The 27,911-nt window shown below is 38.8% G+C and overlaps 1 protein-coding gene across 8 annotated transcripts in view; it reads right to left on the bottom strand.

Moving 5' to 3' along the window:
- anks1ab (ankyrin repeat and sterile alpha motif domain containing 1Ab) overlaps nucleotides 1–21,051 on the bottom strand; it is a 74,036-nt gene extending 52,985 nt beyond the window's left edge. For all 8 annotated transcript variants that reach the window (XR_005279429.1, XR_005279430.1, XM_038270550.1 and 5 more), the window contains exons 1-2: nucleotides 20,907–21,051; nucleotides 20,051–20,351 (exon numbers count right to left, since the gene is read on the bottom strand). Coding sequence is in view for 6 of the 8 variants with exons in the window: in XM_038270550.1 (XP_038126478.1) it covers nucleotides 20,051–20,341 (291 nt within the window). In the remaining 2 variants the exon portion in view is untranslated. The remainder of the gene's footprint in view (nucleotides 1–20,050; nucleotides 20,352–20,906) is intronic.
- Between the last annotated feature and the right edge of the window lie 6,860 nt (nucleotides 21,052–27,911).

The following is a 27,911-nucleotide window of genomic DNA, read 5'->3' as shown; positions in this document are numbered from 1 at the left end:
CTTATACAAAGTGTGTAACTTTGGTATTTTCTCAATAAGGGGATCAGGTATTTTCCCATGTGTCCCATCCAACTTCAGTTCATCATCCCCAATTTACTATAAACAGTGATATTAACAGATGCTCTCTTTTATATATTTATTTTTTTTTACTTTCCTTTTTCAAGTTACTCATTAAAATGTTACGCTAATAAGTTAAAAACATTTCATGCAATGAACTATCTTGTCATTTTATGCTTGTTGAAAGTAAGAGACTTCTGTAAAGTTAATACGTCAAAGTTATTTTTGTTTGGTTGTTTTTTATTTTAATTAACTCTATGCTAAATAAGTATTATTGATTGTTTTTGAATTGCGGGATAGGAAACAAATCATTGTGTGTTTTAAACTGGCTTGAGATGATATTTGTTAAAGATGGTAATCTATAAAAAAAATATTTAAAATCTACTGAATTGAGTCAAAATTTACTGAATAAATAATAAAACTTAACTGAGTCTGACTGGAACAGGGGTCCAGGTTTATTATTTAGGAAATATACACAAGATGCATTTTTTTCTGTCACCATAGATTAGTTTAACCATACACTCTTGGATTCATCATATAAATTGCACACATTGCATTGAAGAGAAATCATTCTAATCTGTTTAAGAATAAGCAGTTGTCAACAGGTTTTCAAAGTATTTGCTGATACTCAGTGTTTCAAGGACAATAAGACCTCACACACAATGCAATATATCATTCCGTACTTATGCAAACAAGTAACACATTTAGATACCACTCAATATTCTTTTGTTGTTTGCAGAGACATGAACCTGAATATAAATGTTTATCAGCTGCAAGCAAGCCAACTTTGATGGCATCAAAATGTATGTGCAAAATATTTCCAACCAGACCGGTATCTAAATATAGAAACCCGGGTGTAGACTTTTACAATCAGCAATACAGGTTTTTGCAAGACTGAAAAACTGATTCTACTCTCTCTACTGACACCAGGCAGAGACACAGCCAGGCTTATTTGATGTAATATTTAGTGTTTGAAAAAGCACTATGCTCTTCGCTAGTGGCATCAACACTGTGGAAAAGCCTTGATTCATTTGGAAGTCAGGCACGTGGGATGCATGGCATATGCCTCCAGCAATACAGACCCCACATTACTCTTTGAATTAACCCAGTTACATTCTATATCTCACACACAAACACACACACCAAAACACACACATGCACACACAGTCCAGGAATACATTAAATCTAAGCTGAATTGCACCTTTATTAAAACCTGTCACTAAAAATGCAGCTTCTGAGAAAAGCCAGTGACACAAAATTAACAGAGGTTAAAAATAAAATATGTCTGCACATTATAACAGAGATATTCAGCAATCTAACAATGAATACAGTCTATGGATAGATATATTGCATTTTTCTCTACACAAAGATTTGACTTAACTCACTAAAAAAACATCCAACTTTTGGTTTATTCAATTTTAGCCGTTACACATGTTTAAATGCTAATGGAGTTTCTGTTTTCTTGTAGACAGCTTCCTAGTTAGGTCCTAGTTGTATCTATTCTCTTTGGGAAATCTAAGGTACTTTCTCCTCCGCCACCTTCATTTCTTCTCCAATGATGTTAATAGTTTTCAACTTTTTCTTTTTTCATCTGAAATCTACAATTATCTCCCTTGTTTTGTTGACATTCAGGATCGGTCAGTCAATTCATTCAAGTACCGTATTTCTACAGATAACAGTGTCTTGTAAAGAAGGTCAGAGGTGTAAAGAGTAGAAATGAATGATGAGAATACCATCCCCTTTGGTGCTCCTTTGCAGCTAACCAGCTGTTTAGTTTTCTTTACTTTCAGTATGACAAATTATGGTCTGTTTGTCAGGTAGTGAAGCAAATCATGCTGAACGGTGTAAATGCACTGGAAAAATTAAATAATGTAACTCTTACTGTGCTATCTGCCTTGTCTAAATAACAGAGGGTTTATTAAAGCAGAAGTATCATGCAATCTTCAACTTTAACTCCACAGCAATAGGCAAACTGCAGGGGTCCTGATAGCTGATTTGTTTGCTTGCTCAGCTGGTTCAACATGAGTCACTCTAACACCTTCATCATGTGTGATGCAAGGGCAAAAGGTCTACAGTCAATTGAGGGTTTTTGCTAAGTTTTCCTCTGAGTCTGATCAAGGCAGAAGGTCTTCTGCATCACAGGAATCCTGTCCTGGTTCAGGTTAAGTTTGAAGAGGTGCTGTAGAAGCCTGAAAGCAGGCCTGGTCCTGAACTGTCAATTCTAAAAACAGAAAGGTTGAAAGGGGAGGGAGCTTAACCATCTTCTGATTTGGCCATGAAGAAACACATAACGGTAGGATGGTTCATGGCAATTTTTTCATCTTCTCAGGAAAATACAACATTTCAAATGTGGGGGGAATGTCCATTGGACTTTATATATGACAGAGGGATGCTGAGCTTGCTCCTGAACTGAACCTATTTGGGAATAAGTATAATTATTTGGCTCTTTTTAAACTTGGAAATTTCTGATCCTGCTTTTGATTGAAGCCTCTAATGTTCTTCATCTCTGACCATGCATTTCTGATATTGTTCTGCTGGAGGTTGCTTTCCATATTCTTCCTGTATGCCTTCTCTGTTTTCCTTATCTTGATCTTAAGTTAAATCTGTGTACTCCTGAGAAATCCTCTACCTTCCTTAAGACTCTTTCTTTTTTGTTTAGAAGTTCCCTCAGATCCAGGGTTTATTATAGTAAAAGCATCTCAATGTTTTGGTTGGAATTCTGTCATCTACATTAAAGTTCATATAGTTTGTCACACAATAAGCCATTGCATTGATATACTCCCCATGTGGCTGGCACAGTGCATTACAGTCTGTACGCTTAAAACACCCTTGCACAGCTCCTTCGGCTTCCTGTTACCCTCTTCCTCGAGTTATCTTTAATGCAGGTTGCCTGTTATAAAGAGGCACATACTCTGAGCAGAGAAAAACAAGATTATGATTAGATTTCCCAAGAGGAGTTCATACCTTGACAATTTTATAAGTCCAAATTTTAGTTTTTTTCTGTAACGGCACTTAATAAACTATTGGATTGAATGCAGAAACTTGGATTTTAGTTATTACTTAGTTACCCTTTGTGAGTTCTGAGGGTTGGAATACAAAAAGAAAGGTAATTTAGAATTACGGAAACTAATTTCCTTTGAAATCTGATGTGTAATTGCAGAGACACTGTGGATGTCATATTTATTTAGAGGTTAGAGAATATTTTTGAGACATAGTGCTGTTCCTTAATCCTCAAAAGAAAATATTTCTGCCCATGATGTTTCACTGCAGATGTTAAGGAATCATAATAATACCCTTCCCAAATATAAGCTCCTTTATTACCAGTAATCTATTTGAGAACAATAGCCGGTTCCTTCCATACCAGAGACCAGTGCAGAGGATTTTGTCTCATGTGGGTATCTTGCTGGTTGAACAAGCCTCCCAGTTTGTCAGTGAGCACTCACTCTTCTTTAAAGACCTAACACACTGCAAATCTGCACTTGTTTTATCTAACACTTGGTCCATTTGAATAGTCATTTAAGTAATATTACTACTGGATTTTAATGCCGGTGTTCTCTACTAAAGCTTAGACTTTACGTAATTATCTTTTAGCAAAGAATTTGCTCAATGCATGGACTTAAACGAGTTATACTGTTAGTGAAATTAAAGCTGCATAAGGGACCAATGAGCATGACCACTCACTGATCCTTCTATTTGCCCTTTATCAATATTCTCTAAATCTTTTAATGTTGCTAAAGCCCCAAAGCTCTGCAGAAAGAACCATTATTCATAATTAGAATCACTATTTGTCTATGTAGTCTGTACTGTTTCATTTAATTAAGTTGGTGACCCGCTGTGAGATGTTACAGCAGTTTTTAGGTTCCCTTGTGTTAAACTATCTATTGTAAATGCAACAGGACTCCTGCACAGAGTAGGCGCAGTGATTCAGTTATGCTAAATTACTTCATCACTTCGTTTTGTGCATCATTGCACTCAGTTAAAAACAAACTATGAATACTGTAAAGCTTGTATTTTGAATCATCAACTTGACTGAACTTGATTAATCTGGCTATTTCCAAATTTGAAAGAGAAGAATGCAGAATGCAGAATATGCTGCATAAATTGTGTTAAAAATATTGAATTTGGACAGTCCAGTCCAGTGGCAGTCTGCAGACCTCTGCAGTTGGAATATGAGCTTGCATCATGAAGATTAAAATGATAATGCCTTCACTGAAGAAGAGGAAATCAGGAGAAAAGTTATCTTTGAGGTTGAAGATCTAATACACTGATACCCTATAAAAACCTCTGTGCCAAGCCTAGCCAATTGTAATCCTATAGGAGTCAAATGAAAACTTCAGTCTGACATTTTAGTTTTTGTTCCACTTCTGACTGGCACTGTAACATGTACAAGGTGCTTCTACAAAACACAGCAGTAGTGAATGGACCTAAAGGTCACAGAACAGTCTTGTGTAGTTTTATTTGAGCCGGGCGTACACTGTGTGATTTTCAGGGCGATTTTCCAGTCATGAGAGAATTTTTTGTGATCTGATCCTGATTGTGCGTCGTGTAGTGTACAGGGGGTTACCAGGGGCGATCAGCCTCGCACGACCACCTCCTGATCAGGAATCGTGAGGTCAGGGAGAAAATCAAATATGTTTGATTTTCTCCCGACCGTCGTGGGCAAATCACTCAGGGCACATTCGCAAAGAGGGATTTTTCTTTTTCTTCTTCCTCTCAGATCTAAACACAGCAGTGTGGCAGGGATGCAATGAGTGAAATGCAGTTCTGTGCACAAATTGCCAAGGCAGAGCGTTTCACTATAGTGAGCTTAATATTCCCCTTCTATTTGTTTGGCTTCCAGATAGACGAGTCAGAGCAGCTCCATCTCCCTGCAGAGCTGAGTCCGACGTGGTTTTTAGTCGTACAGTGTGAGCAGGTAGATCGCATCAGAGCGTCAGACCGAACATAAATCGTGAGCTGTGAACTCACCCTGTATGACTTAACCCTTCGGTTAGTCGTACAGTGTGAGCTGTAGCTACGTGCAACGATTGAAATAAATCGCACAGCATACGCCTGGCTTTAGGGTTTAAGTGCACTTCAACTAGGCAGCTTAGTGACTAAGTTTGTACAGCGCCTTTGTAGTTATACCAACTGTATCGTAGCACTTTTACAAAACACTTTTTTTGTTTTGGCCCAGATTGGCATCTGGGCCAAAACAATGCAGTGTACACGAGATCAGTATGCACAGGTAACGTGCTGGCCACCTCAACAATAAAGTTTAAACTAAGGTTTCAACTTTTCATTTCTTCTCAGATGCTGAAAAGAAATGACTGAGGGTTGCAATTACTGGATAAACCATATTATAGGAATCTTCAGAGAGAGCAGTTTTTTTTTTTCTTTTTTTTTTTTTTCTTTTATTTAACCAGGTAAACCCCGTTGAGATCTGGATCTCATTTTCAAGGGGGACCTGGGCAGAGATCTGCAATACACTGCAACCTGGCTACAAAAAAAAAACAATTAATACATATGCACAAATATAAAACAATAAAAACAATTTAAAAGCAGTGACACTGTTTCATAGAAGCTTGTTGTCTATCTTTAAGAACCTCTCGAAATAAGTCCAATGAAATAGTGTCTGACATCTTGGTCTCAGTTATTAATCTATTAATTTATATTCTTGTATCAATACGTATTACAGTTAAACACAGCAAAGTTTTGGTTTATTGGTTTATTTTACACAAGTAAGCAAGTAGCAACTGAGGTCCTTCTTGAGACTGAGGAGCCAACTTGCAGCTGGAGCTTTCTGGTTTGACCATGGTGTGAATGACAGTATAGAGTGTATCCAATGCTTAGGCCTTAAAAGTTTGAGTCTTATTTAGCTTCCTTGAGGAGAAAACTTGTAAAAGATTAGTTTTCTTCATTATTCTGTTGCAAGAACATTTAACCCTCAAAAAACATTGGGCTAGATCAGTCTCACTTTTCACAAATACACATATGTGACAGGACAAAGATCCACACATGCACGGAACGATTCACACAAGCACAAAAAAATCCACACACACAGAACGATTGAAGCAAAGACTATTGACATATAAAACGTCCCATCAACAACATATTTGTAGTTTCTGCCCAAATATTTTCTTTTTGTTATGGAGTTTTGAAACAGGGATGACTTATACAAAATTGTTTTGTATGAACTATGTTTGTTCTCTGCTTCCAAACTTAGCATCTCTTCATCCATGCCTGTGATAAGAAGTTTGTTTTGAAGTTACTCTTGAAAGTTGTTGTGACTGGATTTGGTTAAACTTTAAACCTCTTGGTATAAAATAAATATTTTGATGGAAATGAGAAATCTGCCAGTACCGTTAGTTTGCATCCAATAATTTAAATAAAAGGTTTTAGGTTTTGGGAATATATAAGAATTATGCTCTAATAGTTACCAATCTGCTGTTACCATAATTTATATTTGGCTAACAGGATCTTCTCGACATCCCTTTTCCTGTTTAATGTGATTACAATTGCAGATTTTGGGGTAAGTCATCCCACTTTCTTGTGATTGGCTTATACAAGGGAGCTTTGTGATTGGTGGCAAACCATTCCCTGTTTGAAAAAATGCATTTGTGTAAGGGAGTGTCAAAAATCCACACACAACTGCAGTGAAGTTTAAAGACCACGGGTAATACAGTATGTATTTAAATTTATAATTGTTTATGGACCAGAAATATTTTGGTGAATCTTGTTTTGTGCATATGTGGATCTTGTATGCTTGCATCAATCGTTCTGTGCGTTTGTAGATCTTGCCCTTTGTGTGTATGGATTTTTTGTGCTTGTGTGAATCACTTATCTTTTTGTTAAAACTGAGACCGATCTACAGTAGCTCCATAAAAAAAGGGACATTTTAAAACAGCTTACCTGCTTGGAAAAAAAATGGAAACACCCAGTTGGGGTTATCTATGTGGGTACTATAAACATTAGTTCTATCTTATTAAATGAAAAAAACAATGGGATAGGGTCTTTATAATGAATAATCCTGGATCTATTTTCCTGTTTCATCTGACGTAGAGACACTGGAATGTGTTGGTGTTCGAAACTTGTTACAATTCAGTTTTTTTTTTTTTGCTTTTTTTGTGCCATTGTTCCTCATCTCTTTTGTCTGCATTAGATAATGGGATATAATCTTAAACAATGTGCTTTAGGGATACAGAGTGCATTATTGTTTACTGAGCTTGTCTCTCTAAGGCACAGATAATGGCTGAAAGCCCAAAACGGAGAAGATAATGAAAATGATGACTCGATATATTAAACCAAGCAAAAAAGGCTGCATGCTTCACTGGCACTGGTCTGAAAACAGGATTATCACTACAGTATCACTGTCACTGAAGACAGATGGCTCAGAAGCTCAGGAGTGAATGAGACACAGATCACATAATTATATCCAACAGTTCTGATTATTTGAAGTGATTTTTATCTATTTGACAGCTTTGAAGCCACACAAATAGAGTCAGTTTGAATGACAGTATCCAGATGGCAAAGTCATGCTAAATGTAGGCAGGTTGTAAAGAATTTTTTCTTTTTTATAAATATTTCCTTCAGAGTTTTTTTGGGTTTTTTTTAAGCAAAAAATATATGAAAACGCTTATTTCACTCGTACATTTTTTTCAAAAGCTGTTGTTTAGGATAAAGTAGTACTAAAATATAAACATGTGTAGATTTTCATACAGATTTATTATAAATGGCTGGTCAAGATATAACATATGTAATTTTTGTTGTTTGTAATTTAATCTTTTAACATTAAGGAAACCATGCACCTTTTTATAGGACTAACGGATAACAGCAGAGCTGGAATATTTATGAAGCGAAATGCTTTGATGCAGCTAAATATAGTTACATCCAACGATGTATAAATCATTTAAAACTGCTATCCATTTTCCATTGAAAAGTAATGCAGCTTCTGTTTTAACAAAAATTCTACAAACACATGTCAAATATTCCCCATACTGGGTGGTTTAAAAGTTGTATCTATAGTGGCATATTCAAACCTTGTCAGCCTGTTTGCCAATTTGAAATAAAAAAAAAAAACGAAATTTGGGTAATCTTTAATTGTTATTGCAAATCACAACCAACAGAAGGATCCACCTGAGAACCTAGGTAAATTATTTACTGTTTTGCTTTATTGTGTTCTGTCATGTAAGTTGGATCATAAGCTTGTCCTGTTGCAAAGAGGGGCATAAATATTTTAGTAAAACTTTATCTACGGTACATGTTTTAGGAAGAGTTAGAACATGACAGTTAGAGCAGCCGACAGATAAAGCTATCTTAAACTACTACAAAGGTCCATAAATTCTAAGAAAAATAAATGTTTAGCATTTTACGAAGTTCTAAAACTATAATGTTGGACTACATTCCCCACAGCCTGTAATAACCAACATCCAGCTTTTTACTCATTAGGATAGGAAAAATCCTTATCTGCTAATTTGATGTTACGTTTTTTCTGTCAAAGGGTCTTTCATGTTGAGCATGTCTGCTGTAAGTCAAAAAATATAACATTGACAACAATTTCAGAAATGTGTTCAGTTTATCATGTCAATTTGATGGTGTTATATATAAAAAAAAAGAAGAATTCCTTAAAACTCCAAATGTACCTGTTTTATATACAACCGCAGCTATAAGGGAATGAAAAAGTGTTCAAACGCCTGAATGCATAAAGACCTTATGAACGCCACAGGGACCATCAGATTATGCAAAAGGAGGAAACTACTCATGCATCTATAACACACAACCTTTGTGAAAGTATTTGTTTGTTGCTGAATTTATTCTACTTATAAAGCTGAAAATCAGATGTTGTTGGTAAATTCACTTCCCAAATAGAATTATGAACAAAATTATATTTAAGATGAGGCCATTGTTTTCAGATGAATTGAACATTTCAAATCAATTGACAAATGGAAATCTCCAGCGATTCCTTGAATTCTGTATGTTTTAAAAACATATTTTTTAACTAGATGAAAGTCTAGTCCTATTTTTCAATAAACTATATAATCTCCTTGGGCTGCCACCTTATCGTGGTGGAGAGGTTTGAGTGTCCCAATGATCCTGGGAGCTATGCTGTCTGGGGCTTTATGCCCCTGGTAGGGTCACCCAAGGCAAAAAGGTCCTAGGTGAGGAATCAGACAAAGCGCAGCCCAAAGACCCCTATGATGAACAAAATATTTGGATTCAGCGTTCCCTCGCCCGGACGCGGGTCACCGGGGCCCCACTCTGGAGCCAGGCCTGGAGGGGGGGTACGATGGCGAGCGCCTGGTGGCCGGGTTTTTACCCATGGGGCCCGGCCGGGCTCAGCCCGAAGAGGAAACATGGGTCCCCCCTTACATGGGCCCACCACCCGTGAGAGGGGCCATAGGGGTCGGGTGCAATGTGTGTTGGGTGGCGGCCGGGGGAGGGGACCCTGGCGGTCCGATCCTTGGCTGCAAAAGCTGGCTCTTGGGACGTGGAATGTCACCTCGCTGGTGGGGAAAGAGCCGGAGCTAGTGTGTGAGGCTGAGAGGTTCCGGCTAGAAATAGTCGGTCTCACCTCAACGCATGGTTCTGGTTCTGGAACCAGTCTCCTTGAGAGGGCCTGGACATACTTCCACTCTGAAGTTGCCCACGGTGAGAGGCGCCAGGCAGGAGTGGGCATACTTGTTGCCCCCCATCTCGGCGCCTGTACGTTGGGGTTTACCCCGGTGAACAAGAGGGTAGCCTCCCTCCGCCTACGGGTGGGGGGACGGGTTCTGACTGTTGTCTGTGCTTACGGGCCGAACAACAGTTCAGATTACCCACCCTTCTTGGAGTCCTTAGAGGGGGTACTGGAGGGTGCCCCTCCTGGGGACTCCCTTGTTCTGCTGGGAGACTTCAACGCTTACGTGGGTAATGACAGTGAGACCTGGAGGGGCGTGGTTGGGAGGAATGGCCGCCCTGATCTGAACTCGAGTGGTGTTCTGTTGTTGGACTTCTGTGCCCGTCATGGATTGTCCATAACGAACACCATGTTTAGGCATAAGGGTGTCCATATGTGCACATGGCACCAGGACACCCTAGGCCGCAGTTCGATGATCGACTTTGTCATCGTTTCATCGGACTTGCGGCCGTATGTCTTGGACACTCGGGTGAAGAGAGGTGCTGAGCTTTCCACTGACCACTACCTGGTGGTGAGTTGGCTCCGGTGGTGGGGGAGGATGCCGGTCAGACCAGGCAGGCCCAATCGTGTTGTGAGGGTCTGCTAGGAATGTCTGGCGGAGTCCCCTGTTAGGCGGGGCTTTAACTCCTATCTCCGGCAGAACTTCGAACACATCCCGGGGGAGGTGGGGGACATTGATTCCGAGTGGACCATGTTCAGTTCCTCCATTGTCGAGGCGGTTTATCTGAGCTGCGGCCGCAAGGTTGTCGGTGCCTGTCGTGGCGGCAACCCTCGAACCCGTTGGTGGAGACCTCCGGTGAGGGATGCTGTCAGGTTAAAGAAGGAGGCCTATCAGGCCTTTTTGGCCTGTGGTACTCCGGAATCAGCTGATGGGTACCGGCAGGCGAAGCGGCATGCGGCCCGGATGGTTGCTGAAGCAAAACCTCGGGTGTGGGAGGAGTTTGGAGAGGCCATGGAGAAAGACTTCTGTACGGCTCCGAAGCGATTCTGGTCCGCCATCCGGCGTCTCAGGAGGGGGAAGCGGTGCAGCACCAACACTGTTTATAGTGGGGATGGTGTGCTGCTGACCTCGACTCGGGACGTTGTGGGTCGGTGGGCGGAATACTTCGAAGACCTCCTCAATCCCACCAACATGCCTTCCATTGAGGAAGCTGGGCCTGGGGACTCTGAACTGGGCTCTCCAATCTCTTTGGGCGAGGTCGCTGAGGTGGTTAAAAAGCTCCTCGGTGGCAGGGCCCCGGGGGTGGATGAGATCCGCCCGGAGTTCCTCAAGGTCCTGGATGTTGTAGGGTTGTGTTGGCTGACGCGACTCTTCAACATTGCATGGACATCGGGGGCAGTCCCCCTGGATTGGCAGACTGGGGTGGTGGTCCCCCTTTTCAAAAAGGGGGACCGGAGGGTGTGCTCCAATTACAGGGGAGTCACACTCTTAAGCCTCCCCGGCAAGGTCTATTTGGGGGTGCTGGAGAGGAGGGTCCGTCGGATAGTCGAACCTCGGATTCAGGAAGAGCAGTGTGGTTTCCGTCCTGGTCGTGGAATGCTGGACCAGCTCTACACCCTCAGCAGGGTCCTGGAGGGCGCATGGGAGTTCGCCCAACCAGTCTACATGTGCTTTGTGGACTTGGAGAAGGCGTTCGACCGTGTCCCTCGGGGGGCCCTGTGGGGGGTTCTCCGGGAGTACGGGGTGCCGGGCCCTTTAAAATGGGCTGTCAGGTCCCTGTATGACCGGTGTCAGAGTCTGGTCCGCATTGCTGGCAGTAAGTCGGGCTCGTTTCCGGTGAGAGTTGGACTCCGCCAGGGCTGCCCTTTGTCACCGATTCTGTTCATTACCTTCATGGACAGAATTTCTAGGCGCAGCCAAGGTGTTGAGGGGATCCGTTTTGGTGGCCTTAGGATTGCGTCTCTGCTTTTTGCAGATGATGTGGTCCTATTGGCTTCATCAGGTCGTGATCTGCAGCTCTCGCTGGATCGGTTTGCAGCCGAGTGTGAAGCTGCCGGGATGGGGATCAGTGCCTCTAAATCCGAGGCCATGGTCTTGAGCCGGAAAAGGGTAGAGTGCCTTCTCCGGGTCAGGGGGGGTGTCCTGCCCCAAGTGGAGGATTTTAAGTATCTTGGGATCTTGTTCACGAATGAGGGAAGAAGGGAGCGGGAGATCGACAGGCGGATTGGTGCAGCGTCTGCCGTGAAGCGGGCACCATCCCGGTCCGTCGTGGTGAAGAGAGAGCTGAGTCAAAAAGTGAAGCTCTCCATTTACCGGTCGATCTACGTTCCTACCCTCATCTATGGTCATGAACTCTGGGTCATGACCGAAAGAACGAGACCGCGGATACAAGCGGCCGAAATGGGTTTCCTCCGTAGAGTGGCTGGGCTCTCCCTTAGAGATAGGGTGAGAAGCTTGGTCATCCGGTAGTGACTCGGAGTAGAGCCGCTGCTCCTCCACGTCGAGAGGAGCCAGTTGAGGTGCCTTGGGCATCTGGTTAGGATGCCTCCTGGACGCCTCCCTGGTGAGGTGTTCCGGGCACGTCCCACCGGGGGGAGGCCCCGGGGAAGACCCAGGACACGCTGGAGAGACTATGTTTCTCGGCTGGCCTGGGAACGCCTTGGGGTTCCTCCTGAAGAGCTGGAAGAAGTGGCTGGGGAGAGGGAAGTCTGGGCCTCCCTTCTTAAGCTGCTGCCCCCGCGACCCGACCCTGGATAAGCGGAGGAACATGGATGGATGGATGGATAGATAATATTGACATGATTAATGTTACTTTAGCCATTTGACTAACTTGTAGTGAACATTAGATAATACCACTTAAAGCGATATACATCACTTAGAATATAAATATTGTTGCCATTGATATATAACATATTTTTAAATCTAGAGTTGTATGGGGTTGGGGGATATAAATTTTTTTTAAATCTATATCTAAATGTTCTATCAAAATTCATACTTTTAATCTTTTTCTACATCACCTATCTAAATGGATGCAATAATATATGCAAGTCTGAAATCTATATCTAGAGCTCTTATAGTATCTTATATCTAAGATTTTTGATTAGAATTAGATTTAAGATTTATATGTAAATATAAAATGTATATATAAATATAGGATGTAGAAATAGTTTCAACCTAAATATATAAGCTTAGACGTAATATTTTTATATATGTGCCCGTGTAAATTCTCAGTCATCTGGGTCATGGCAAACACAAAACAGGCTTAAATTGGAAGGAAACCAGACTTTTGCTCAGTTTTTTGAAGCCGTTTCGACGCCTATTCAGGAGTCTTTGTCAATTCCGTCGGTATGCGTAGTTTGAGCGCTGATGTATTTAAGCAACCTAGAGGTCCATCCTTCTAGTTACATTCCAAGTCAAATGCAAATCAAATAGCAATCTCCTGTTCTCCTGCCTTTTGAATCATGATGGGAGTACTTATGTAATTTCTTTAGAATAAGAGATTCCATGACCAAACTTTATATATATATATTTACATGCATAAAGTATGCATTGTAAAATGTATATATATGATTTAACATTTATATTCAGGGTTTTACTCCTACATTGGTTTTGCTACATTTTACCTCCTGCGCCACATAGAGGTCATACTAACAATAAAAAAAAAATAATTATTAAGTCTTGTATTGTCACAGATCACGTTATGAACAAGCATGCAAGCAGTTTTAAACTTTAAAATAAACACAGTATTGGAAATACCAATTAGGCTTTATAGGCTTTAGAACTTAGAGCGTAAAATGTCAATCTTTAACAAAATATATATATGCGTTTTTTTTTTTTGCTTTACACTTTAATACAAATTCCAGACTCTTTAAGGAATCCGTAACCCAAAAAAGAATACTAAATGAATAAGAGAAGATGTCTGTACCTTATATGCCTTTACAGCATATATGTCTGTAAATGAGAGAAGAGATATAAGGTGGCACAAACTAACAGAGTATTCAAACGGCCATGAAATAATTTACCAAAGCTTAACCTTTTTTATGTTTTTATAGGAAGCTACTTAATTCTGGCAGCTTTAAATGTAGCCAATGCATTGTTGTCATTGTTGAAAATAAAATACTGAGTTTTATTTTTGTGAACTGAACTCACTGATTCTAGCATAGGACCAACTGGGATAGGCTCCAACTAACCTACTCCAACACATATGGCACAGAAGATGATGCTTAAACTTGATCTTATGTTATAGGAAAATTCAAAAATGGAGTCAGCAGAAATACAGAAGCATATCCAAAACATAAATTAGACGAAATGAATGAACCATGTTTATGTGCTGACTTTTAATAATTCAGCATTTCTTTCATTCGCTCTTAGTTACACTAGAAGAATAGGATTCCATAAAAATTTCATATATCACAAGATTGATGTGCTAATCCAACCGAAGCTAACAGGAAATGAGCTTAAAATGCACATCATTATAAAGCCAAACCAACAAACATGCAGCAGCACTCAGAAATCTGCTGCTGCAGAGGCCAGGGTGATTGTGGTTACATCTTTGAGGTTTTCCACTGAGTATTTTCAGTAATTAAATTTTTATTTACATCAAAGACAATCCCACACAGATTCAAATGGGTTGGAGCATGCTGTTGTAGTGTCCCACATTCATTCACAATGTGTTTTAATGTGGGCAAAGAGCTGGCCATTTTTGCACCAGGAGTAGTCTTATTACATCAGCTGACTTTCGGTTTTATAGAAGCGTACTTGTTAACAGAATACTAAGTACTTTTACTACGATAGGAAACAAAACATAATGTGCCATTAAATAAACTGCCATACAGAATTTAACATATTTACACTTCCACTAAATCAATTAGTTTTAAAGGTGCTTAAGACAAATATTTTGTCTGTACATTACTGTCTCATTCGATGTTGAATACTTTAAAAACATACCATTTATTGTGTCAAATATCATAATCAGATATCCTTGAGCTTTCTCTGTTTCTTAAATGCACTGATTTTAAACAGATTGTTCATTAAAACAACAAACAGTCACTCGGAAAGAGGTGCATGTTTTAATAAAACAGTATAGAAGAATAGAAGAAGACTCTTACTTTTTGCTTCTGCTAAAACATTTGTTTCAACTGCTAAGTTGAAAGCAACTGCAAAAAGGGCAAATGCAATTGAAGTGAGCTCAGAGAAAAGGTCAAGAATTGTTTCTCTGCAGATAGAAGGCCATGCTGTTCATTAGATCAGCAAAGACTCGATCTTCTATTCCCTGCAGCTGGATGCTTTGAGAAATGATTTAAAATTGAGGGAATCAACAAGAGATTGTAACACACAATGATGGATAGGACAAAAGAGGGAAAACAGCAGCTAGCATCTTCTGGAGCTCAGTCGTACTCTAACTGCGCTTATTCGCTGATCCAAATAAGATCAACCAGTTGGAGGTAGAGTGATAGATAGTGACAGAAACCATTGGTCCTCAGAATTAGATAAGCAATGGTCAAGCAGGGAACCATCAAAGCTCTGGAAAGAAACATTATTTCTAAAAGAGTTTAAGTGAAACTGATAATGGGAGTTTTTTTTTTATATTTTTTAAGCAGTTTACTTGACAAAAGTGATCCTATCAAAAACGTTTCTTTAAGCTCATACAAAACTGAACTTGCAAATACTAATGTGAAATTTCATACAGTAAATCTTTAAATCAAAAAGGTCTGAACCATTTAATTTTATTCTGATCGTACTCTGAGCTGAAAACTAAAGAAAAAGAAATTATGAAGGGCACTGATGCAGCCACTGATCTGCAAGTCATAGGATTTTCCATGTTTTTTTAGGGCTTAGAATTTATTAAATGAGAAATGAACAAGAAAAAAGTACATAAATAATATGGCAGTAAGATTCAGAGGCATAGAGAGCAGAGAGTCCTGGCAGCGGAAGGCGAAGAAATTTAGGTTATTAATGCATCCAGTTAGGTTGAAGTGCTTGGTGGCCAGATCAAAATACAGGAAGATCCGTGACAGGTACTTTTGGTAATTATTTCACAAAATGCACAACTATTTTGAAAAAGCTTACTGATTGATAGGTTGTATTCCGTATAGTAGTTCTGTTGTTAGCCACGTGTATTTTTTTTTAAATATAAACCCTGTTTCAATCATATTTAGTTGACGTTCATTTATGTTAATGTTTTAAATGATCAAAGACTAGTAGAGCAATCCAAATATCATTTTCTACATAATGAGTGTTAAGAATAAGTGGATGTAGTTTTACAAATACTTTTTTACAGTTGTGCGTGTACTGTCGACGTAAAAAAATAAAACTGTCTGTTTATCCGTCACAAACATATTTATTATTATAATTACTTAACAATAGGTAAAAACAGAGTATGTGATGTGATATTTATAATCTGTCGTCTATTTTCCTGTAGTTTAGCATGGTTTACTAATGTCTAAGGCAGGGGTCGGCAACCCAAATTGCTCAAAGGGCCATATGTGACCAAAAAAAAACAAAAAATAAAACTGTCTGGAGTCGCAGAAATGTCTTATATATGCCTTGTATGGTAACACGGGCTTTAAATGCAAAATCCCACTATAGAAAATGACTATGTGGTCTTAAATATATAATAAGCATTCATGATTAAATGTTTATCCTGGACCAAATGTCACATAGTAGCATGAGGTGAGTAAAGAGCAGTGAAAACTCCCATTGTACGCCGCTTCAACGCCTGTCACCGCACTGTTTAAAAAAATTTAAATTTTGTTGCATTGATGAAATTATAAAAACACGATAAAGAAGTCTTTCTATGGTGGACATGTTTCTGTTGGGAGGAGTTGATTGAGTAATGAGGAACCAAGCAGGAACTAACATCCATCAGAGCTGTGCTCTCTAACCCTGAAATCCCACATCCTCCGTCACCAGCGTTACTTGGTGTGATTTATATTTTTAGGATTTAGGAAAAAAATGGAAGAAAGTTGACATCCCTGGATCTGAGCACTACCTGTTAGATCTGTAGACGGTTTTCATGCTTGCAACAAAACTAGCAGCAGTAAAGGAGTTTGGAGATGTAATCCACTTCTTAAATCTATCTTTGCGCTCCTCTAATTTATCCAGAAGTTCTGTAATCACACTTTTTCTCTCACTCCCAGCTTGGTGGTCGGCTGCATATTTAGCCTTCCCTGGAAATGCCTTTTCCAATTTTCCTTTTTATTTTTTGACAACTTCTCATTACAAAGCAAAAATGCAGGCAATCCTTCCGCATTGGTGAGGAAAGCAAATGATTCGGTCTATTTGAATCCTCTTTTCTCATCAGCTATCTTCCTTTTTTCCCTTTGAGATCCATGGTCCGAGACACACCTGCAGCTTTGTTTGCCTGCTGCTTTGTTTTGTTTGCCTTTTTGTTTAAATGTATTTATTATACAAATGTTTACAGCATTGGGAAACATAACTAATTTATCCTCCAGGCTAACATCCAGTCGGCCTTAGCCTGGTAATGCTGGATCCATGTTAAAAGGGACTTTTTAGTCTCCCCTATGGCTGCATACATTTTCAATGTGAGGGATTGCAATGCAAATGAATATCTACTGTCAGCAAATGCTCAGGAGGAGCAAATACTACCAAGTGACGGAAAACGTATAATCACTCTGTGCATGATATGATTCAGGGTCTGAAGAGAATTTAATTAGAAAAGAATGGGTTTGACAGTTAATAGCATTATGAGGAAGAGCTGAAAAGTTGTGTGTAGAAAAGGCATCCCACAAACCTGACCACAAAATGGATATTTTCTGTTAATTCAGTTTATTAATTCACAACACACTTCATCTCAAGGCACTTTACCATTCAACCAGATCATACAGACAGATTGGTTCAAAGTTTTCTAGCTAAGGAATACCAGTTGATTGCATCGACTCATTGACTTGAAGGCAATCCCTCAGAAGGAATTGACCAAAGACCAAGCAAACTATTGGGAGAAGCTTTGACCAAAGACCTGTAAGCCATTTTTACTAAAAACAGAGGAAAGGTTCTGACTCTGAAGAAAAAAGAAACACTAAAATAGACATAATTTTCATGACAGATCATTCTCATGGCCATTTGTCCTTTAATATAAGCTTAACAAAGTGCCTGCAACTAACTTGGAGGAGTCATGCAGGCAACATATGTCGCCTCCCTACATCCACATTGGCTACCAAAACAAATTCTTTGAGATGTTGAGGGGAAAGAAAAAGACATCTGATGCAGCTCTAAAACAGGATGCCCTTGAGAACAGGACACCCCACCCAGAACGGCCTGAACAAACAGTGTGTGTCAGAGAGCAAAGGGTTGGAGCAGAGAGCAGGAAACGAGCATGGGAGATGACAGAGAAGGAAAAACATAAATACAAGCAGAAGTTAAGCGTTTTCTCTGCTTTCTGTGGTGACACAGTTTTAAGAGTGAGATTGTACAAATCTGCTGCATGTGGTCAGGGCTGCCTTTGTGTGCAAAGCAGTTCTCAGATCAAGATAACATACGTTTAGGCGTAAAATCATGAACAGATATAGATCATAATCTGATCCAGGGAGAAATCAATTAGAAGTCAGAACTTAATGCAAACATCATGGTTTCCTTTACTAGAATGCTTTTTACAAAGTAGCAGGTTTAAAATAAGTCTGTTTTTTTTAATACTTGGACTTATTTTAAGCTCTATGAAGATTACATTAAATCTGAATCTGACTGCATAATAGGATGGGATTGAAGTGAATTTGTCTGAATATGAATTATTCGCTGTTCTAGTAAGGTTACTTTGAGATTAAAGGAATTTTCAGTGTAAACATGAACAAAATATGCTGCATATGGCGTTGCTTTTTAAAGAGGGTGTAATTGTGTATTTCTCCACTGCGTCTAAGATCGTAGCTCTTTGTTTTCTTAACTGAAAGTGTGAAGGAATTTTTTTCAGCTTGTCTAAATGGGACAGCACCTGTACAGTAAATGATGGCACATAGTAAAATAAGAAAAACCTTTGGTTACACTTTAATGTGGATCTCTGGAACAGCCTTGGCTGCTGATTACATCTTAATAAACACAACCAACTTTGTCATCATCCTTCAGTATTGGAGCGACATGTTTTCCATAACAGTGAGGAAAATTCTGGCCTCATATAAGAACGAAATTGCTAAGCTCATTAAATAATTTTTAGAATTGTGAATATATGAGTCAAAGACTTTCTATTATTTTACTGTTTGCCAACTGATAGATATGCCTAGCTCCTTCTGCTCATTGCCTTTCATTTTTTGTGTTTGTATATAATAGCTAAGAGGAAGGAAAATTATATATGATTTTCACATTTTTAACAAATTCAATCTCTAAGATGTAGCATGCTATTTTTCTCTTTCCTTTTTAAAATCCAGTGAAACAAACTACCTTAACTCTGCTAATCAGTCGGTGGAGTTCACCTATGTGTTATTTAACCTAAAAATAGGTGCAGATCTAAGATGTTTATTAAAGCACATTATTAAAAAAAAATGCCGTACAACGCTCAGGTTATAAAGCATTTTTTCCCAGACTGTGATTATTTTTATACAGCTGCAATGATCCACTGCTCAGGATGGAGAAAAATGTTGTAAGAACAACTTTTAATTGTTCACTCCCAAAATCAAACCATTTTTCAAGAAGAAGCATTAAGAAAGTGTTTCCTGTTCTTAGCACAGGGAGCTTAATTTTAGCAGACATTATTCTTGACTATATTCTTTTTGCTGTGTTCATATTCAAAAATATACGTTTTTGGAAACAAAAATGTTAACTTACATTAAATCATTTATATTGTTAAAGGAAGAAGTTGGTTATCCAAATGCTCAAAGATTAGAGGTCAAAAGTTTTGTGAATATGATTGACAATGAAAAAGGTGGGACAGGTGTGAAGGGCATGAATGGGTGGTTGGGAGGGGTGCAAAGACAGGGGACTGAAAATTAGATGGTGCAAGACGGAGCAAAGGAGCCAGAAAAGAGCAGGAGGAGACACTGGAAGCGTGGGTTGGCCCCTGAGACATGTACTGAATGGATGTGGTATGACAGCACAAGCCCAATTAGTCTTGGATGCCAGGGCTGCTACAGGGAGGTCGGTGCAAGTGATCAAGCCATTCATGCATTCAAGCACTCGCCTGCAGGCATGCCGACAGCCTGGGTAAAGTTACTCCATCGCTGCTTCAGCTGGACTCCAGATCACACTACTGCCTCTGCTCTCCTCCTCTTAGCTGCTAATTTCCTTTTCTGAAATCCGCACCTAACATTTGTTCATTTTTCCCCCATTGATCCTTACTTCCTTCTTTCATCATTCTCTCTTTTCGTCTCATTCAGGAACACAAAACAAAGCGTAATTGCCACTGACATCTATACTCTACTATTTGTTTCTCACTCCAGGAACTTGTGTATTACCTCATCCCATTCAGAAGCATAGGAAGGCATGCGGTCCACTGATGGTTGGCCAGAACTGCAGTTTGCCACAGATCCACTGCGGTTTGTCAGACCTCCGTCCTCCTCTCCGACTGGAGACGACAACAAGTCAGAGTCTGACTTTGACAAACTTCGAATCAGTCCCAGGTCTGCAGGTCTTGCTTTGATCACTGCTGCTGATGCAGACTCAGCTGAAACTTTGCTCCCATCCTGTACGTCTGTCTTTGGACTCTGGACCAGCTTGTTGGCATTACCTGGCATGAAGTCAGCCATTGTTGTATGCCTACAAAGTGTAAATAAGTTTAATCCGTTCTGACGATGCAAAGATTAATCCAGCATCATGGGGAGCTTGTTGAACAATACATAAATACAACAGGCACAAAACTGATTTCCCTGCAGAGAAAGACTCATGCTATGAACCTCCCCCATTTATAGGCAAGGAAAACATAAAGGAGACACTTGTTGTCCACAGTAACAATAACTAAGGCCCACCCACTAGTTGTATCCTGTTTCCCTTCCCTCAGTTAATGGCTGCCTTCTTCTAAGGCTCCTACAGTACATCGTCTCATATAATCTTCAAACTGTGCTTGTAAGGCAAGTTATTTAGCTATGATAAGGCTGAAAAATAATCCTAACACAAGTCTTATTTAGTAAAATAGCATCAGACAACAATTAATTCTCCAAAACAAGAGGGCAAAAGTATGAGATCAACACTGTGGCATGCAGCTTTAAGACAGAAAAACGCATTGAAACAGTAGAATGAGCCCCAAAGTATAGCCTAAAATCCAATGAAGAAAAGACATCACTGTTAAAAACAAAACAAAAACAATTTTCTTACCCACTGACTTTAATCCTGGTGATGTCTTTTCTCAAGTGTCTGTGTCTGTCCTGCTCGAATGTTGCCTCTCGTCTTCAGGAGGACCAGTTTTATCTTGAAGTGAGAATCAGAGGAAGTGCTGATCCCAAAGCCAGGCCTTATCCAGACTGACAGCTGGGATAATCAGGTTACTGATGCAGTAGCTGCTCCATTTTTAGGGAGCGCGACTTAGGATACGTCTCTCAACGACTCTGTGAGTCTGAGGTCGCAAAGTTGAACTTGGTGGCTTTATTGAGGTGATGACAAGGAATGACATTTTGGCATCCATTGTGAAATGCCATAAGAACATTTACATATCAACTCAAACCCTATTGCTTATTTACTTCACATTTTACAAATAGAGTGCAATAATAAGCAATTAGGTAATTCTAATAAAGCTCACTTCAACACTGAGCAGTCCTTAAAGTTGAAGAAATGTTATTGTTATAGACAGGAAACAAAAAAGTAATGTATATATTTTGGATTTTCTTAATTTAAGACACTTAACCTTTACATATATGAACAAAAAACCTTAGATTTACATTTTCAGTTTATTATCATGTATTTAAACAGCTAAAGCCCAGCCTGACCGATTTACTAAGGAATGTTTTTAAATCAAAAAGGATGCTGGAAGAGAGACATTTTTAGTTTTAGCACAGAAATCTTTCATCCTAGTGTCATCCAGAAATAAAATGTGTAAACTTTTATAAAATCGTAATATAGCTTTTAAAGTAATTGGCAAAAATCCTAATTGTTTAACAATAATCTGGAACCTGCATTTTGCAAACTCATGCCTTTTATTTTCATTGTATCAACTGATTTGGTTGTAGTTCATACATGTCTTATATTTTAGACCACAAGCAGTTTCTTTGTTTCTTGAATAGTTTCTCTCCAGCTCAGTCATTTAAGTGTTATATTGTATAATTTCTACAAATATTGTATGTGAATTCTCTGTCATATACAGTATTGTTCCTCTGAGTATTATAAAACTTTAATTTTGTGCCAACTTATATCTAGTTTCACTGTCTGATACATCACATACATGTTTCAATCATAGTATACAAACAAACTTAATATGATATATACAGACAAACTTAATATAATATGAAATTTTATTTGCATTCGGAATAATCCTTCTTCTTGTGCATAAAGCCCTAAATAATAACCTCCTCTTATATCAGAGATCTGATCATTCCTTATGTCTCAATTTGCAGGTTTACTAGTGGTTGCAAGAATTTCTAAAAGTAGAATGGGAGGCAGATCTTTTAGTTATCAGGCTCCTCTCCTGTGGAACCAACTACAAGTTTTAGTCTGTGAGGCAGACACCCTTTATACTTCTAAGTCTAGGCTTAAAACTAAAAAGTAAAATTTAAAAAATTTAAATGAAAGTTATGGCCATAGTTATGCTGGTATAGGCTTAGAGTGCTGGAGGACATAGGGACCACTTTTACCATTCTATCTACCATTCTGTGGTATTTTCTTGTTCAAGCCATAATTTTATGTTCTCTTTGCTTTTTCTCATCATAGTAACTTAATCTGGTCCATTTCTGTTTGGTTGTTTGACCATCAAGGAGAGAAATATCAGCCAGATTAGATTAAAGATGGACAGAGTTGGGCCTTGTTTGTGTTTGTTTAGCCCAGTTTCTCTCCTAGACATTGCTATGGGCTCATCTTTTACTGTGAATAACTGGATGTGATCTCTTTCATCGCTTTGGCATGAAAACAGGCTCAGATCGCTTATGCTTAACTTTTTCTTTTCTATACAGCTATGGGACTAGTTTACCGTTACCTTTTTTAACATCAAAAGTATTTATGGATCAGTGCTTCTTTCTGCTAGACGGCAAGTCAGCATAAGCAGGTTATTCATACTGAGGCAAGTTTTAGTGGAGGTTTCTTCCTGTTAAACAGGAGTTTTTCCTCTCCACTGTCACTGCATGCAAGCTCAGTTTAAGGAATTGCTGCAGATTCACTGACACCAATGCAGGCAAACACTATCTATTTTAGCTATACTCATACAGAATGAGCGTGTCCTGCAAAGTCAATGACTTAATGCAATCAGCAGCTTTTACTGAGATAGACATTTTTTAAGCAATCTGACTGGATGTTTTGGATAAAATAGTCTCTGTAAAGTGCCTTGAGATGATGTGTTGTTAATTGGCGCTATACAAAAAAACTGTATTGAAATCAATTGACCATAGGTCAAGGAACATAATTCTAAGTCAATTTTAACTTGACTGTATGCTTGGGTTGTTTTGAAATGACTATATAAATAAGATATAGATGGTTTATATAAACTTAATTTGTAAAGGTGACTTAAAATGCTTTTTTTGCTGCAGTATAAAACTGATGTAAATGTTTATTTTTCAGTTTTCTTTTCTCGTATAACAGAAATACATTTTCTGAACTAAGGGCATGTGGAAATGTATTTCCACATATAATTCTCCACATGTGCTGTTAAAGCACTTCCTGTAAAGGCCTTGATGATTTTATGAGACAATGTGGTTAGAGGAACAAGATTATTAAATAAAGCATCCATTTTTGTGTACATCATAAAATATACTAACTCATTAGGTTTAATGTTTAGGCTTCAAATGTGCAGCTTGGAACCAGGTAGCTGTCTCATCAATCTTTTGACAATATCTTGGTTCAGATCATTTTCTTTCAGTGCTGGAGCTGCATTTACACTAAATATTCAAGTTTCACAATCACATTCATTTAAAGGAAGTGCCAAAGCATATATATCATTGAGTCAAGTTTCCTTGTTTGGATCCGCTACTTGGTGGAATATGTCACATGATTTTAGCAGTTGTTTTAAAAAAGGTAAAGAGAAAAATGTTAATGGCATGGAAACACTTGAGGGAAGATCTCTCCCACTGTGTGCTATTTATGACTCTTCTAAAAGGGAGAGGAAGCTGACAAAAAAAGTCTCTTGCGAGACATCTTTAATATTCACAGCAACTGTAGTTGTGTACAGACCTCCATGTGCCCTGTGCCCTCAATCAGCCAAGTTTCTTGCAAACTCACCTCTTCCCTGTGGGCAGCGCTGGTGTGTGCATGACATAAAAGATAACATCCTTCTCCCACCAAGGACGGGGCGCTGAGCCACAGACTGCTGAGGTTAGCAATAACAAAAAGCCACGTCTAATGATGCACGCTAAATTGCACATCTAATGATCTCTCTGACGGTGATGGGGGTGAAGCTGTTTGTGTCATCCACATCTTCTGTGGCATTTAAACAACCAAGGCTCTGGAATACAACGTGTTCAAGATAATGATGTCTTCACGGCATATTAGAGGGACTAAAATAAAACATGAATCCCCTCCTTCAGCTGGCTGGATGCTGAGCCTGGGGCTGAAGACAGTGGTGACTCATGAACGAAATGCTCACTGTGCAAGTCGCAGAGATGCTGCGTGTACAGTAAACACTCACTATGCAGTGCAGCGTTATCATGTGCACACCATTTTTGTCTAAAATGCTCTTCCTGATGTGTAAATGCCTTTTCAGGACTCTTGCAGTAGTATGTGATGTTCCTTCCCCGGCCGTATTAACTCCCACTCTTAAAATTGGCATTTTTAATTACACAGTACACATTTTAATATCTTTGCTGCAATTTAGTGCCCTGTAGAGCCAAACAAAGCAACTGGCATCATGGAGATGGAACATAGGGCCACTGGAGACACATCCAATAAAGTGAATGAGCCACAGAAGCAATTACTCTCAGACAGGCTTTAGAACAAAGTAGCCCAAATCAGCCTCGTATAAACATTATAATTTATGTTTTACATTTCCTTTTCTGCCAGGAAATGTAGACCTCAAAGCGGTGAAATGGTTTAATGTTCTGTGCTTTGCCTGTTAATTTTGATTTGTTTCCTATTAAAAAACATTAGAAAAAAAATAAAGATATCATTCATCGAGGTTATCATTTTCAAATTTGCAAAATGTTTATCCCAGAGGTAGCTGCACACTCAAATAATTATGCTGTTACCTACATAGACTGAAAAGCAGGACAGAATTTACAAGCTAATAATTCAGGATATGGAATTTCAAATACTGCTGATGTGTTAAAAAGCAGGCAGAAAATGATATTAACATTTAGTTTGTATTTTCAAAAGCTGCCTTTCACTTTAAGGCATTATTCTTCATATTTTTCCTAATCGTAGAAAACACCTCAAAGTCATGGGTAAGAATGAACATTTTAGACCCAGGAAACAGTGACTCTACCTGCTGTTGGCTCAGAATGGCTAAATCTGAGACTGTTGTGAAAGCTTTTCAACAGACACGGAACAGAGCTGACCTCCCAGCAGGGAAATGGAGGGGGCAAGCCGTGCATGGCTGAGTGAAGACGTAGTGCTAGATATCCGTCAGCTTCTGAGAAGGAGAGAGAGAAAAAGGAAAACAGAGGCTGAAGGGATGAGACACTCTTTTCTCGGATTCTATGAGCTCAGTTGCTAGACAAGCAGGCTTACTCTGTGGATTTTCTCAAACACACTTCAATAAATAACATTTGAATCGTCTATTGTTTGTAGGGACACTGACAAATTAACCTGGAGAGAAATAATAATACAATTTTCAAATAGAGAAGGATGTGCTTCTGGCATTTAACTAAGTTAACTGGATGACTCAGTGATTATAGAGTCTATTTTTATAGAAAAAGGAGAAAAGTGGCTTCCAAATGTTAAATCCTTGTGCTGTTTCTAATGTTTCTCTTTAGAAGATTTGCCCAAACTATGTGTAAATACAATACCTTACCAAAAGTATTCGTACACCTGCCTTGATTAACGTTTCATCCACAGGGTTTAATGCTATGTTGGTCCATGCTGTCCATACAGTTTGAACTTCTGCTCTTCTGTCAACAAGCTTTAGAACCATGTTTATAGCAATTCTAGTTCTTTCTTCTAGAGGTACAGGTGGGAGGTCATAGACTAAAGTTTGTCAAGACTATCTCGCTCTTAGTCTTCATAATGCATGACGAAGGTTTTCTATCAGGTTTATGCCAGGACTCTGTGCAAGCCTAAGTTCACCTATACTGAAGTATTTAGGGACATTACTTTGTGTACTGATGCACAGTTATGTTGGAAGAAGTGGCCAACTCCAAACGGTAACCACAAGTTTGGGAACATGGAATTTGACTAAATCTATAAATTTGCTAAAGCAGGATTAAAGCCCAGCTCCCGGAAAAACAAAACAACAACCCAACACATAATCCTCCCTGAGGTATACAGAGGGTCAAGATATATCATGAAATACATAAATTTGAATTTCTTGAAAGAACAGACTTAACATTTATTTATTTATCTAATACATGATTCAAATGTTAAATATACAGTTACCACTCCACCACTGCACCACTCCATCCAACACTCTGTACTGCACTTGGTGATGTATGGCTTGGATGCAGCTGTTCAGCTACAGAAGCCCATGAAGCTCTCTCTGCTCTGTTCTTGAGCTAATCCAAAGGCCACTTGGGGGTCGGAGGTCTGTAGCAACTGACTGCAGAATACTGGCAAAGATATAAAGATAGAGAGGCAATAACCCGTTTAAACTTTTAAAAACCATAAACAAAATCTTATAAAACATCCTGTAGCTGACTGGAAGCCAGCGCAGGGAAGCCATCAAATGTGCTCCTGCTTTTTCATGCCTGTAAGTAAACGAGTTGCAGCATTCTGAACCACCAGCAGGCAATGAATAGAGGCATGATCACAATACAAAGAATTACAATAATCCAAAATACATGTAATGATGACATGAGAGGCATGCTCTAGACCAACATAAGGCAGAGAGGGCTTTACTTTACTAAGAAAACACAACTGGAAAAAGAAGATTTGACAACTGCGCTTATATGCTTGTCAGATTTAAAATAGGTATCCAAAATCGCACCAAGGTTAAAAGCAGTTACTACTTAGTGTGTCCAAGGCAGTGACATGAAATGGATTTACAAACACAACAATTTCCGTTTTAGAGTTATTTAGAATTAGGCTCTTCACTTCCTTCTGACGTTCAAGCTGAATTTTCACATTTCCTTAAAAGCAGATACATATCTGCAAATACATGATATAATGAAAAAATATTGAAATGGGTTGTTATGCCTTTAAAATATTGGCCCAAATGGTAGCATATACGAAGAAAACAGTAAAGGGCCCAAGATAGAAACCTGTGGCACTCCACAGCTGAGTGAGATCACATTAGAGGAAAAAGGCCAGCCTTCCAAATATGATTTAAACCCTTGTAAAGCAATATCTTTTTGATGCCAACATGGTTCTCACGACACAAAATAAGATTATATGACTGACAACATCAAATGCTACCAGAATCAGAAACAAAACACCCATAAACAGTTCTTACTAGTGCCATTTCCATATGGTGGTATATAGCTTAAAGTCAGGTTTTTTTTTCTGATTTGCTTCCAAATCAATTTAAGCAATTCAGGACAAAAGTTTGAATTTATAATTTAATTCCTAGTAAATAAGGCACAACCATGCCAAAGGAATCTTTAGGAGAACTTGTTGGAAGAAATTCAAGTGGAAAATTAGAGTATTTTAAGAAACAGCCTGAGCTGAGTTCAGAGAAGAATCAAACCAGGATTAGTTGAGCCTTTAATAAAACAGACATTAAAACAATTATTAAAGCTGTCACACAAAGTTTGTTAAAATACTGCATTATTAGTTTCAACAGGATTCACAACCATCTCTAAAATATTAAACAGGACTTAGGGTCTGCTACTCTTTGAAGATATCAAGTTTGTCATATACTCAACTTTTGCACACTTTACTGTTCCTTGATAATTTACCAATTAGTTCCTTAAAATGTCCAAAAATATTTTAATGCACCGCAGGCTGTTTGGTTATGATTCCAATCCCTAAATTAATTTTAAATGGAATGTATGTTCTGGCTTTGTTGAATATCAATACAGAATAAATGTAAAAATAATTTAAAAACCGTTTGAATTGAAAATGGAGCCAAAACCTACCCTTTGCGTTTATTTCTTT

Source organism: Cyprinodon tularosa, unplaced genomic scaffold (genome assembly GCF_016077235.1).
Source record: "Cyprinodon tularosa strain WSP-4 unplaced genomic scaffold, ASM1607723v1 ctg767, whole genome shotgun sequence".
Lineage (NCBI taxonomy): Eukaryota > Metazoa > Chordata > Actinopteri > Cyprinodontiformes > Cyprinodontidae > Cyprinodon > Cyprinodon tularosa.
This window is presented reverse-complemented; position numbering and strand designations above follow the sequence as displayed.